Source organism: Erigeron canadensis, chromosome 2 (assembly GCF_010389155.1).
Source record: "Erigeron canadensis isolate Cc75 chromosome 2, C_canadensis_v1, whole genome shotgun sequence".
Classification (NCBI taxonomy): Eukaryota; Viridiplantae; Streptophyta; class Magnoliopsida; order Asterales; family Asteraceae; genus Erigeron; species Erigeron canadensis.
Window position 1 is genome coordinate 10419400 of NC_057762.1, and position 14770 is coordinate 10434169.

At 32.6% G+C, this 14770-nt stretch overlaps 1 protein-coding gene across 1 annotated transcript; it reads left to right on the plus strand.

Annotated features, from left to right (window-relative positions):
* The first annotated feature begins 1017 nt into the window (after positions 1-1017).
* LOC122587178 (galactan beta-1,4-galactosyltransferase GALS3-like) lies at positions 1018-3733 on the plus strand. The gene is made up of 2 exons (XM_043759272.1): positions 1018-2252; positions 3248-3733. Exons 1-2 carry the CDS (start codon positions 1102-1104, stop codon positions 3591-3593), a joined length of 1497 nt encoding a protein of 498 aa, XP_043615207.1. The 5' UTR covers positions 1018-1101; the 3' UTR covers positions 3594-3733.
* The last annotated feature ends 11037 nt before the right edge of the window (positions 3734-14770 follow it).

Sequence of the window (14770 nt, forward strand, 5' to 3'; positions counted from 1 at the left end):
TTTCAAAAGATTTATATGAGACTAGAGTGGTGTCCGCGTGTTGCAGCGGTGACGGTCTATAACGATATAAACACTGTAACGGTTTATAGCGTTTAGTTTACTTTCATGAGATACGTCAATGCAGGATCTAACCATATATATCATTCTAAAAATAAATTGCGTATTAGGTGCAAAAAATAATGAAGTGCAAACACTAACCATGAAAAATAACCACTTACATTTGTAGGGAAGGAGACCAAGACAATTAAAAATAAATAAATAGTCAAAGATTAAAATTTATACAAAGGACATAATTGGTTCGTAATTTCGTGAGTTATTAAAAAAGGCAATTATTGTTTAAACATTTTGTCATATAATATATGATAATTAAGATGTTTTTTCTTATCCATGGCAACAATAATTTTAGAGTTAATAGAGATTTTATAACAATAGGGGTTTTAGGTAATTGTGGGGTTTTTTTTAATAAGGGTAATTTCAAAATTTCAGGAATAAGGTTTGTGGAGGTAGTTTAAATATAAAGGGTATATTAAGTAATTCAAAGGTAGAGAGTCAAATGAGGGGGCGGGGTAGTTTATTTATATAAGTAGTATAGATATAGATTATATAATTTTTTAAAGTATCACTACTATCATTTTTATATTAATTATATTTATATTAATTTACATTACTCGTTGCTATCACTACCATCAATAGTTACTGTCATCGCCACAAGTCGCATTAACGGTTGCTCGCCACAAGTCGCATTAACGGTTGCTGCATTGAGCAAATACCGAACTGGTTTATAATAGTAATTATTTTTTTTTAAAAAAAAGAACTAGTTATAGTTATTAATAATTATTAACCGTTATCTAAAACTATCTTATTACAAGTTAAATATGATATTTGAGACGTATTTATCAAAATCCACAATTAAATTCCAAAAGCCACTTTAAGGATCCTACTCATTTTCAATGAAGTAAAAAATAAAAAAGGAAAAGCAAAAAATAAACCAATACTTATCATATCCTACACACCTTTATTTCTTCCTTTTTCCTGAGGTGGTGTGTGTGTGTAAGAGTGTGTCTACTGCAACACTCCCGTCATTTCCTTCTTCCAATTCCAATGGCTAAAGAAAAAGATTCATCAATGGAATTAAAAAATCCCAACAAAATGTTCATCGGAATCGTCTGGAATTGTTCTCCTGAGCTCAAATTATTACTTTCCGCCCTCTTATTTTTCTGTTCTTTAATCACCCTTTTTCAATTCTTCCCTTCTCATCTTTCCTTTTCCGTCCAAGATCTCCGCCACTGCGCCACCCTCCCACCACCGTCATCCACCCCACTTCAAACCACCACCACCACCAAGCTTATCCCTTCACAACACGACGTCGTTTTACAAAACGGTGTCATCAAAAGAAGCTTCAACACTTTCGGCACCGCCGCTTATAACTTTATCCTAATGTCGGCATATAGAGGCGGCGCCGACACCTTCGCCGTCATTGGTCTTTCCTCAAAACCCCTTCATGTTTTCTCTAAACCGACTTACCTTTGTGAATGGGTCCCACACAATTCTTCTTCAGCTACAAACATTACTGTCCCTGGTGTTAAAATCCTTCCAGATTGGGGCTACGGCCGTGTTTACACGGTCGTAGTCGTCAACTGTACTTTCCCCGGCCCGGTTTCAGACCGGGCCGGGGGCAAGTTACTTGTCCACGCCTCCACTTCCGGAGGCGGGGATAGTAACTTTAACCTGACAGATACAATTGAGGCTTTATCAGAAGCCTCAGAATCCGTAAACTTAACACAGTTTACGGATTCGCCTAAATATGAATATTTATATTGTGGGTCCCCATTGTATGGTAATTTAAGTCCCCAAAGAATTAGGGAATGGTTAGCTTATCATGTGAAAATGTTTGGTGAGAAATCACATTTTGTGATTCATGACGCGGGCGGAGTACATCCCGAAGTAATGGATGTATTGCGCCCGTGGGTGGAAAAAGGGTATGTAACTGTTCAAGATATTAGAGATGAAGAGAGATTTGATGGGTATTATCATAATCAGTTTTTAGTTGTCAATGATTGCTTACATAGATATAGATTTATGACTAAATGGATGTTTTTTTTCGACGTTGATGAGTTTATCTTTGTTCCGAAAAAAAGTACTCTTAAGAATGTTATGGATTCGTTGTCGGACTACACGCAGTTTACGATTGAGCAACGCACAATGTCGAATAAGTTATGTTACCTTGATGATCATGCTGGTAAAATCTACAGGTATGGTTTTATCTTTATATATCCATCTTATTGTTTTTTTTTTTATTATTATTTGCAAACATTAGTTGTTAGTAATTAGTTTTAGTAAGCTTTAGTATTTTTTTAATGTTTGGAGTAGTACTAATTGACTCAACTTATGATAGAACAAATGTTGAATGGAATAATTGTTGGTTGTGTGACATGTGAAATTGAATAATTGGTTGAACCATTTGCAGGATTTGCGGTGTATGAAGCTAGATCTCAATTTGGCAATTGTTTAATTTGTTTAATAATATAATAATTTTTTGTTGCTAAATTTGGTAGCATAAAAACTGCATATCTAGCTGTAAATTTTGGCTTTTTTTTTTTTTCATTTACACTACCTTGTGTGATCTGTTTGAACAATGTATCTATATTAGCATTTAGAGTTTGATCTGTAGTTTTAATATGGTATATGATGAGATAAATTGTTCATTTTTAGAATTAGGAATAAGTTTGTTTCAGTTATGTTATATTTCCAAATTTAGATTATTGTATTAACAATATGTATTGTCATTATATTTAGCATGGTTCCGACACGACCCATTACAGAACGTTCAAATCCGCATCTGTTTTGTCCTGTTACTCAACCCGTATATGTTTTGATCTTTAGTCGGTGTTTGAATAGTTTGTTTACGAGTAGAGACTATTTATTAGAACCCATTGTGTGGTAGCAAATGTGACCGTTAGGTGGGTTTATTCATTGTTGTAAGTTAGTGACTTGTATTATAGTGAGACTTATTGTGGACCTGGTTCTCTCTTTATATCATTCAATGCATCATGTTTTTAGCCATTATTTCAATGTCCATAATGCTATTCCTTTCCTCTATGTCACGTATGTTATAAATTATTTTAGGCCACATTTCGATAGCCTAAAATGTGACTTCAATGTCAGTCAAACTTTTTATGCGCAGAAAATGATTTACCGACAATGATTTTAAGTCTTTTTTAATGTATAATGTCTATTTTTTGCGCAGAAAATGGGGGATTGAGAAGTTGGTGTACCGTGACACGGTGAAAGGAATAAGGAGAGACAGGAAATATGCAGTACAGCCACGGAACGTGTTTGCAACAGGTGTACACATGTCGGAAAACACCATTGGAAAAACGACACACAAGACAGAAGGGAAGATAATGTATTACCATTACCATGGGACGATATCCGAGAGAAGGGAACCATGTAGACAGTTGGTGAACACAACCATGATGAAACTTGGTGGAACACCTTATATGGTGGACAAGACCATGAGAGAGGTTGCTGGGGCCGTTAAGCGATTTGAGTTGCGAATGATTGGGTCCGTTCTTGTTAGAACCCGGCAATGACAGTCACGATGAGTATCTTATTCTCTTTTCGACCACATTCCTTGATCTGTTATAACTTTATGTATAGATAGATGAACGAAATGCGTACATTTGGTTTTTGATAATTAAGAAGGTATAAGTGAAAATTTGTTTTCGTTTTATTTATTTGTTAACGATGTTATCCCATTTCGTATGAGCGTAAAAATGAATATTGTTTATATGGCCATCAGTTACAACATTGTTCGTTCGTAAGATTGTTTATCAGAGTTTCCACTACATTTTCATAAAGCATAGTCGTTAGTATAGTGTCAAGTGTCAACTGTCAAACGCTGTCAATTCACACAATGCGTCTTTCAATTTGGTTTGGAGAGTAGTGTCAATTGTGGAGGGACGTGTGTTTTCCTTGATTGATTTTTTTAAACTGGCCGACATAGACTAGTCTGGGTACTCAAGGATAAAAGACATCCGGAAGGTGAGAAACGAAGTCAAGTTTGATAACGGTACTTCGAACACGAGGGATGTCATGCAAAATATTAAAAACTCTTGGGGTCTTTGGTATAGAAATAGAAAAAAATATAAGAGCCTTAATTGGCATGATTGGTGTAATTTTAAGCTGATGTAACTACGTACTTGTATATGGGAAGTGATATTCGTGTCAAACAGTCAAAACAATTGATGTATTTACAATATATATGCTTTATTGATTTATACAGTATGCTATAAATGTTGTACAATGTGGTAAATTAATCACTATTTGTGATATTAATATCACTTCCTTGAGACGCTTTATCGGGGCGAGTGTGAATAAAATTTACTTTTTCAAAAACAAAAAGCTAGACAACGTTGGGTAGTTTGGGTAATTGTGTTATTATTGACGGCTAGCTGGTTCTTTGCTAGTTGGTCTTCATAATATATTATACAATTCTCGTTAAAGAAAAGAAAACATATTTTTTATTTGTATTTTCTAATACCAGTCGAGTTAGAGCTCATTAGTTCGATTGTTTGAAACAATGCGTTAATGATAATCGGTTTCCCTTTTTATTTTTCCAATGATGGCTTATCTAGTACGTCGCTTACTGGCGTGACATGAATACTCACAAAATTATTGACTAAGCTCACAATAGCGGAGTCGGCTTTAGTATGGGGTTAGAGGATTTCCGGCCCCTTCTTACAAACACAATTCACTCAAACCTTAAATTCACGTTGATTTATTAATTTAATAATCCTCTCAATCAAGCATCAAGCCCTGTTCAACATCAAATTCTGCTTCCACCGTTACACTATAGTTCATCGAATCATCGTCCTCATTTGGGTTTTCTTTTCGATCGGAGCATCCAGCAGCGCAACCCGGTTCTACTTGACTAAGCCCGTTGCATCATCTAATTTCATGTCATTCGGATGTTTTCATGTTTAGTTTTTAACAAGTTTGTCAGTTTGGTATGTGTATAAATAAAGGTATCTTTAGTTTTAACGGTTAATGACAATGGTTAATACTTAATATGAGTTAAAGTAAAAATTAATGAATATAAAAGGATTTAGTGACTAAAAAGAGACGTGCCCCACCCACCTTTTTAAAGGAATAGGGAATAGAGTAGAGTTGCTAAAGTAAATCAAAGATGCTTTCGTCGAGACACAACGGTCAAGATGCGATGACTTTGGTAACCGATCTACATATATCTATACTACTATATAAAGCAAACTGCTCTAACCTGAAATGATCATATTACCCTTCCTATTTATTCACTAATTTAAACATCTTTACCTATATACCTATAATACCCTTAATAAAATAAACTACAACATAGATTCTCCAATCCTTAAATAACCATATTAACCCTTACCGCCGCACATCATCGCCACAATTGCCGCAGCCACACCTTTGTCGTTACCACCATCACCGCTGCATCGCGCGGGCACCCCGTTTCGTAATAGAAAAGGGAAGTGATATGTACACTAACCAATTTTGACCGTACACCACCAAATATGCTATATAGTATTGTACTGTACAACATTCTAAAGCACATTTAATGATGTACGGTCAAAAACAGGTGGTGTACAGATAATCTCCCAATAGAAAATCATTTTATTTGCCTCAATGTGTATCTCATTTTAACCTTTTCTTTTTAAATTAACCTTCACCAATATTTAAAAAATATTACATCCAAAATATAAGAAAAAAAATTTATCCAAACTTCAACTATCTAAAAAAATTTCATATATGTCATTAATAAACTTCAAATATCATATATATATTTAATTAAATTTTTAAATATTATAAATATCAATCAAAATAGAAATATATCCAAATTATCCTAATGAATAAATATAATCAATATAAAATAATAGAATACTTTAAATTTATAAATACCATTTACATTGACCATTATGTCCTCTTTGTATTATCTCTAGAAATTAACAGCACGTTGCGGCGGTGATATGGTGGGGTGATCAGTTATAGGAGGTGATAAGTCATAAAATATGATAGTCAAATGTCTTAGTCACACGAGCTCCGCCATTTGATTTAAAAATTCGTCGAAAGTATATCGAATGACATCTCTAATGAAAAAGCATGAAAATACATTCACGCAATTTTTATAATTTATCGATTACGATTTTTGAGATAAAAGATTTTGAATGAATTAGATAAATAAAATGATTTATAAAGGAGAAAAAAAATGAGTGATTGAGATTTAAAGAGATAGATATCAAAGAGTGGTTGAGATTTAAGGGTATTATAGGTATATTATGTATAGATGTTAAAATTAATGAATAAAGAAGAGAGTAATATAGGTAGTTCAAGTCATCTTTTAAGATTTTAAAAAATGGCAAAATATTTTATAAAATATTATAGATATAGATTATAAATTAAATTACATAACATATATAGAACATAATTTTGGACGAATATAACCCATTCAGTGGAAAAAATCTAATGATGTTGCTTTCTGATTAAAAAAAATGTACATTATTTACAACTATAATTGAGTCTTGTTAATGGAAAACAAAATGTCCAGTATCTCCAAATGTTAACGAGAGTGCAAGAAATTTGATATCTTATCGTGTCAATGAGTAATATATCGGCACATGTTATTAAGAGACTGAAAAAAAGGCACACAATCAGTCAATCATACACAAAATAGATGATCACGAGGAGTAAGATGAGTTATAATTATAAAGTTATTACCTTCTCTAATAAGAAAATAGGATGTGAATAGTGATATTGTCTTTTTGTATCACCAAACAACAGATAGCATACATATTTAATGAACAGAAAAATAAAATAAAACTTAAGATAGATGAAGTGGTAAGCATCCTTCCCATTGATTCAAAAGGTCCTTGCTCCAAGTCTGCACCTACTTTAATTTTTTTTCTCTTCTTGCTTTTTGAGATATAAAGCCCTCTGAAATTTTGAGGGATGTTTACTTCAGCCCCCTTTTGGTTTTTTCTTTTTCCATTATAAACCCTTAAAGTTTGTATTTCATGAAATGATATGTATTTTGTAACTTTTTGGTTTTTATATAACTTATTCTAAATTTTTTACCTTAAATATTATACTTTATAAAAATGACATATGAGCTGTTTTTTTTTCACATTTTTTTTATGCATTTAGCTTTCTTTTTTCTTTTTTTTTTAACTATTGTTTAATTTATTGCTTTTTTGGCTTTGTATTTTGTAAAAAAAAATGTATACTTTGTAACATTATAATTTTTGTAGCATTTTTTTTAACATTATGGTTTATTTAATATTTCATTTGTATGTTCACAGTTTTAAAATTTTTTTGTTTTCTATAATGTTTTTTAAAAAGTTTTTAGCTATTTTTTGTAAAATTTTGTTTTATATATATGTTATTTGATTTTTTTTGTTGTTGTAATTTTTTTGTTCTCTTTTGACTTTTGAGTTTTTTTTTTTAAAGTTATTTACAAATGAATACTATTTCATATGTGGCAACTTATTTTTTTAATCGATTGTTTTCATATTGAACTAAATGAATACCACGTGTTATTTTGAAAAAGTTTGTGGTTTTATTTTTTTATTGATAAACATAAACACGCTTTTAAAAGTCGATGCCGTCCATCGGCTCAGGCTACCTATTTTCATATATAGTAACACTTTCTTTCATCATAAAAAAAAGGGCAATACTTTCTTTTTATCATATGTATACTATAATCTTTATATTATTGAAAAAAAGCTTTAAGTTACAAATACTATCTAATTTCTTATCGGTTATATACTTATAGTGCTTTTGTTGATATGCTTAATCAATTTTTGTAAAGAATTATATTAAAGAACAATACAAGGAGGTAACCACAGATATTATCATATTATTTGATTAATTTGATTATTGGAAAAGAAGAAAAAAATGGTTTCAATATTATAAGAATAAGGTTAATCGTAAATAAAGAGATGGCTAGATCATATGGAGAGAAGAATAAGAAGAGAGTATACACATTGAAATAAGGATTTTGGATGTGTTATGTAATTAGAGATAACAAAAAAAGGGTATAGTAATCAACTAAATTTTATACCCGCGTCCAACACTGGACACGGGGTTTACGATAATATCATTATTAGAGCTTAATACATTTAATTTATAAAAGCTTATATTTTTGAATATATATGGTTCTAAGTGTTAGACTTTGCAAGTTGTAGTACTATAATCACAGGTTCGTCACTGTCATTATTAGTCATTACACAAGGCACATATTATAGAAATTTTTTGAAACCAGTTTTACTCATAATGTGATATTATTATGAAAGATAATTAAGATTTAAAGTATAAACATAATTGTGATCATGCATTTGACATTCAAGTATATGTGTTTGATTATGATGCGGCCCAATATGTTTATTTTCAATCATTGTACTATGTTAATAAATTAGGACTCTTGATTATTTTCAAACACATGTCCTATGATAATTAAATAACAATTAGAATTGTTTTCATATTCTTTGATAACATATATAACTTTTATTTGAGTGACAATTGTACCTTTACAAAATTAAATATAAATACTTTTGTAACTTTTTTTAAATTTTTTTTAAAAATTCTCTTAATTTAATGGCTAAAAATAAATATAAATTAAGTATCCAGGGCTAAAACATGTAAATTATTGATGGAAAACAAAAAAAATGTAAATTAATGAGACTTTTTCTACAAATTAATATAAATACTAATATAATAATATATTTGGATAATGATTATTAGGATTTGTACTTTATAGTTAATCTAAATGATGACATAAGCGAAAATCAATTTGATGAAATTGAGCGATTTGATTGGTTAATAAGTCATTAGTTCAACTGTCTTATAGTATATATAAAGATTATTAAAGGTATATTTAGTTTTGAACGATTTTATTGTTTCATATTGATTAAATTTAATTAGATATATTTCAAGTTTAATAATGGAATTTGTGATATTAATCAAGAATAGGATAGAGCGTCATGGGGGAGGAAGATCGAAAAGTAACCTATGAGATCGGTGAGTTTTATCCCGCCTCAGCTTCACGGATGGGAGGAGTGTGAGAGCTGAGCCCGCACGCTCTATGCTTTTCCCCAGTCTTCCCTCCAGTAAAAAAATTAGTTCATACTGTTAGAATATAAACATATATAAACATATAATCACGAGTATGCGCAACAGAAGAAATCGAAACAAATATGCAATCAAATTAATTAACAAAGAATAGAATTGAGATGTGTACCTTATGCAAAGCTTCTAATAAATATAATAATAATGATATTATTATGATTTAGGGTTTAAAGTAAAACCCCTTTACGATCCCACGCTAGACACCCCTATACCGTATGCTAGTACCCGAATCACGATCCAAACAACCCTTTGTTTATACCCTCTTCATTCGAACTCCATGAACCAAAACTATATATGTTGTCGTGAAACAAATAGCATCATAATTAATGAAGGACATTAATTATATATGTAGTTTTATAGGAGAGAGATCAAATAAGAAGGTGTCTTAAGGAGAGAAGGGAGAGAAGGTCTTATGAACCAATCAGAACGTGACATGTGGATTTAAAAAAAAAACGCGATGGTATTTTTGTAAATAAATCAAACTTTTGTCAGCCTGGTTCTGGATCAGCCTGGGTCTGGGTCTGGGTCTGGGTCAGCTTGGGTTATGATCAGCTTGGTTGGGTAAGCTTGGTCAGCTTGGTTGGTCAGTTTGGGTTCTGGGTCAGCTTGGGTTTTGATCAGCTTGGGTTCTGATCAGCTTGGTTAGTCAGCTTGGTCAGCTTGGTTGGGTCAAATTGGTCAGCTAGGGTTATGGGTCAGCTTGGTCAGCCTGGAATCTGGGTCAGCTTGGGATCTACATTTATGTAGATTATGTGTAGTTTTGTATCAAGCTGACCTAACCCAAGCTAACCAAGCTGACTCAATCCAACCCTAAGCTGATCCAAAACCTATTATCTACATTTGTGTAGATTAATCTACATTTGTGTAGATTGTGTCAAGCTGACCCAATCTGACTCAACCTGAACCAGAGCCTAAGCTGACCCAACCCAACCCCAAGCTGATCCAACCTGACCCCAAGCTGACCCAAAACCCATATCTACATTTGTGTAGATTGTGTCAACCTGACCCAACCCAAGCTAACTAAGCTGACCCAACCTGACCCAGACCCAAAGCTGAACCAACCCCAAGCAAACCAAACCTGACCTAACCTGACCCAGTCAGACCCTGACCCCAATCTGACCAAACTGATCATGCTGACCAACCAAGCTAATCAGAACCCAAGTTGACCCAAACCTGACCCAAGCTGACCCAACCCAGAACCCAAGCTGACCCAAAACCCATAATCTACATTTGTGTAGATTATGTGTAAATTGTGTCAAGCTGACACAACCTGAACAGACCCCAATCTGACACAACCTGACCCAGACCCAAGTTGACCAAACTGATTATGCTGACTAACCAAGCTGACCCAGACCCAAGCTGATCAGAACCCAGGCTGACCAAGCTGACCAAACAAGCTGATCAGAACCCAAGCTGACCCAGACCCAAGCTGATCGGAACCCAGGTTGATCACTTCAGAAAAGTTTGATTTATTTACCAAATTGCCACCGCGCATTTTTTTTTTATTTTAACACATGTCGCGTTCTGATTGGTTCATAAGACCTTCTCTCTCTTCTCTCCTTAAGACACCTTCTTTCAGGATCTCTACCCTAGTTTTATATATAGATAGTCGAATAACCAAAATCACAAAACATAAAACTCTTTTGTGTGTGAAAGAATACGGCCGAAGCCAAGAGGGATAGAGAGGATAAATTATGTGTGAATTAAATGAATGAAAACCTTTGAATTAAACCCTCTATTTATAGGGAATAATTAGGGTTTTGTTTCTTGGTGATCAAGTTTAATCAAGGTCTAAAAGGCCTCTCAGAAAACTGGTCCCTCTTATTAGAAATTAGGGTCCAACACTAAATTTTCAAATTTCACATTTTATCATCCTCTTTAATTAATTAAATATAATTAACCCTTTAATTATGTTTAATTAATTAGTTCGTGATCAAAATTAATTAATATATTACTTTAATATACTAATTAATAATATAGAGTTACCGTGTCATTTCGTGTGACCCCGTAGGCTTAAATTATTTCCAGACATGCGATTTACAATAAAATGATCACATTCCAATTCATACCGCCCGTGTCTAGGGATTCCTAGGGCATGAGTTAAGTATATAATGGATTTCTCTTTCTTTCGATTGAGAATCGGTACTTTTTGAGTCTCTCTCTGTAGACATGCAAAACAACAGAGCCATTGTTCTTCGGGGCGGTGAAGTGGACTGATATTTTTAAGATTAGCAATGACATATATGAAATTTTGTCGTCCCAAAGAATTAAATGCTTCTAGTTTTTTCATATCATAAAAGTTTTCCTTGCTCGATTTTGAAAAATTGTGTATTCTTGAAGATATGATATAGAGACAATGGAGGCGCTTCAAACATATCAACTAATTCTGGTAAACACTTTGGCCTCTGCAGATAGAGATCATGATTTTGATCATTATCCCATGCGAAGGTTGGAAGACCTTTTCTACTATGCTGATATAAAATGGAAGCAACCTTTGCTCTTAGGTAGAGGAAAGGTCTGCTTACATCTTAACTTTCCCCCATACACCGCCAAAGTTTGAGGCTCAAAATCTACGGAAAACGACACACACCAATTTTTTTCTTAAATCAAACGAGAACTAAGTTGCGCTTTTTACTAGTGTCCATTTCAATCAAACTCATCTTATTAGAAGTCATTTTCTCTATATAAAAACCAATAACTACTTTTTCTCTCTTTAGTAGTTTTTGGTACATGTTAGTTGCATCATAGAGTATTACTCATCATTTTATGTACTCTTTGAGTGTCTCACTAGTCTTCATCGCTAATTTAATCATTCCTTAAATATACATTTTTTTAATGGTTTTTAGCTCCACCATGAAATTTGTAGGTCCTTCATCCCATGTTTATATGATTCTCAACGTGTCAACGTAAGTTTAGCTTATTTGTAGAGATTTTTACTCTTTGATGGAGAGTGCCGGGTTTCATCCCGAACATAAGAAATAGTTAGGTTATTTTGGTCTTTAGTAGATCATATGAATTAATTCTGTATGTAATTAAAAAACTTGCCCCTAAGCTTATCGCTAGACTCTTGTCATTCGGTGGTTTGTCAATACAAGATTTAACGGATTTAAGCATTCAATGATAACAGTGGGGTTATCTTGAGAACTCACGAAATAAAAATAAAAACACAAGAATAATTCTGAACTACACATTTTCTTCTTTATTCTCTCCTCAATAGAAAATGAAAATTTATTTAAATTATTTAAGTAGGTTCACCTCAAAAATCGTAAATCGTTAAATAAAATAAAATATGAGTTTTTTTAAAAATTTCGTCATCCTTTATTAGATATTCAACTCGATATACTTTTTTCGACTTATTAATTTTCGTTTTTTTTTACTTACACATAACCTGCACATGTGTAGGTTAAATGGGAATTGTGATTTGGAACGGGCTTTGACTTTATTGTTAAGATTTTTTTAGTGAAGAAAGGAAAGGAATGGGAAAGGAATATTTATAAAATGCATTCTTAAGATTTTTTAAAAGGTGTAAAGGAGAGAGGAATGGAGAAGAAGGAGGGGAAGTTACAGTGTAAATTGCTTCAACATATTTCCTCTCAAAATTGGGATGATATGTCAATGATGGTGATAGGTTATAAGAGGGTGATAGGCCATAGGAGGTAATCGGTGATGGATGATCTATCTAACGGACTCCTCCCTTAGCCGCCATGGATTGACAGACTCTGCCCTTAACTTTTATTGCTGTGTACAGATTGTCATTTACTAATTTACATGTGAAAACAAAGATCCTACACATGTGTAAATACACAAGTACAAGGGGAAAAAATTAAAATTAAAATGTCATCAAAAAATATATCGAGTTACATCTTTAATAAAGGAGGAAGAAATTTTTAGACTACTCATATTTTTTTTTCCATCTAACGATTTACGATTTATGAGATAAAACATTTTGAATGATACAGATGAATTTATGGTTCTTATGTTTTTTTTTTTAAAAGTTTCTTTACTAACTTTTCATTTTCAATGATGACTATAAACTCGTGTACAAATGAATCGATTCAAAAAATGCTTAGGGTTTGCTTCTAACATACAATTTTCTCCTAAATTCCTAATTATTTTGCATCGATGACTTAGAAGTAGAGAGCAAATCAAATTTTATAATAGACCAAAAAAGCTATTAAAGGTATCATGGCTCGTGACATCTATAAGAATCCAATTATTAAGAGATGATTAAATCATTTAAAAACTTTATAATATATATTTTTTTATTATAACCACCACTAAACAGAATCATTCAATACTCCCGAGAGGGGAGGAGTATCCCTCGGATACTTACTCGGCTACGAGTTACCTGATCGGCTACACGCCTACACCATTTCAAGCCACTGGGTAGAGCTCGGTTAGTGGAAATCGGGTATAGAGTTGAGTTGGGAAGCCGACGTGCGGGTATTGATTCGAAAGTTGGAAAGCAAGTGGGCCCCCCTCAAACGGCTAAATGCAAGCATTTAAAAAAAAAACTTTCAGCCCTTTATTTATATACACAACCACATATTTCACACACAACATACTAATTTTATCATCTTCTTTTTACCATCTTTTTCAATCTTCTTCAATATTTTATCACCATCTCCTTCCACACATCTTATTTCACACATATTTCATACACAAGATTCTAATTTTAATGGAATTATGTTTTATGTTATATGGTTTTAATTATATGTATTAAATATAAACTATCACGTTACTCGCGCAATGCGGCGGTGATCGTGGCGGCGACGATGTGGTGGCAGGTGCGACGATTGGTGGCAGATGAGGCGTCAATTGGTGTAGATTATTGATATAAATGGTTAATGGAGATATTTTAAAAGATAAAGGATTGATAGTGTAATGTAATCATTAATATTAAGGGTAGTGTAACTGAAAATATTTTAGTGCAAAGTGAAAATATTATATATTTTAAGGGTAGTAGATTAAAATATTATATGAAAGAGCATTTTAGACATTTTCCTCATGTAACTTTCAACATGGAGGAATTTTCTTTGATAAGTAGTATAGATGATAAAAATAAATAAATTGAGTAAGTTTAATGAATTGGGTATGTATTGTTTATGATTTGGGTAAAAATTGAATAGAACTGAGTAGTTATGAGTTGGAAGGTTTTGATTGTAGAAGAGTTGGGTAAGAAAATTTATTTGGATACCATTCTCTCCTCCTGAGTCTCGACAGAGTGACCCATTGGCAAAAAATCATCGATTAATTGACCGATTCGAAGAAAACTTAATAATCCGCTTGTAACGTGTAGCATGTAAGCATGTCGACAAATTATTTGCAAAATACGTTTGCTTTAAGGATTGAAATCTGATATCTAAAAAAGAAACTCTCCTTATTATTGACCTATATATCAATTGATCTAAGCCCAATCATCTATAATATGTAACCGATTGTTTGATTGAATTACAGCATGTTTTTTGTTCTGCTAATGTAGATGAAGTTATTCCTCATTAAAAGAAAAAAAAATACCTTTATAGAAGGAATAAGGCGAATAACAAATAAAGAAAACAGATAAAATATTTGGATGGCCATAAAATCATACCGAAGCATGTGGTGATGG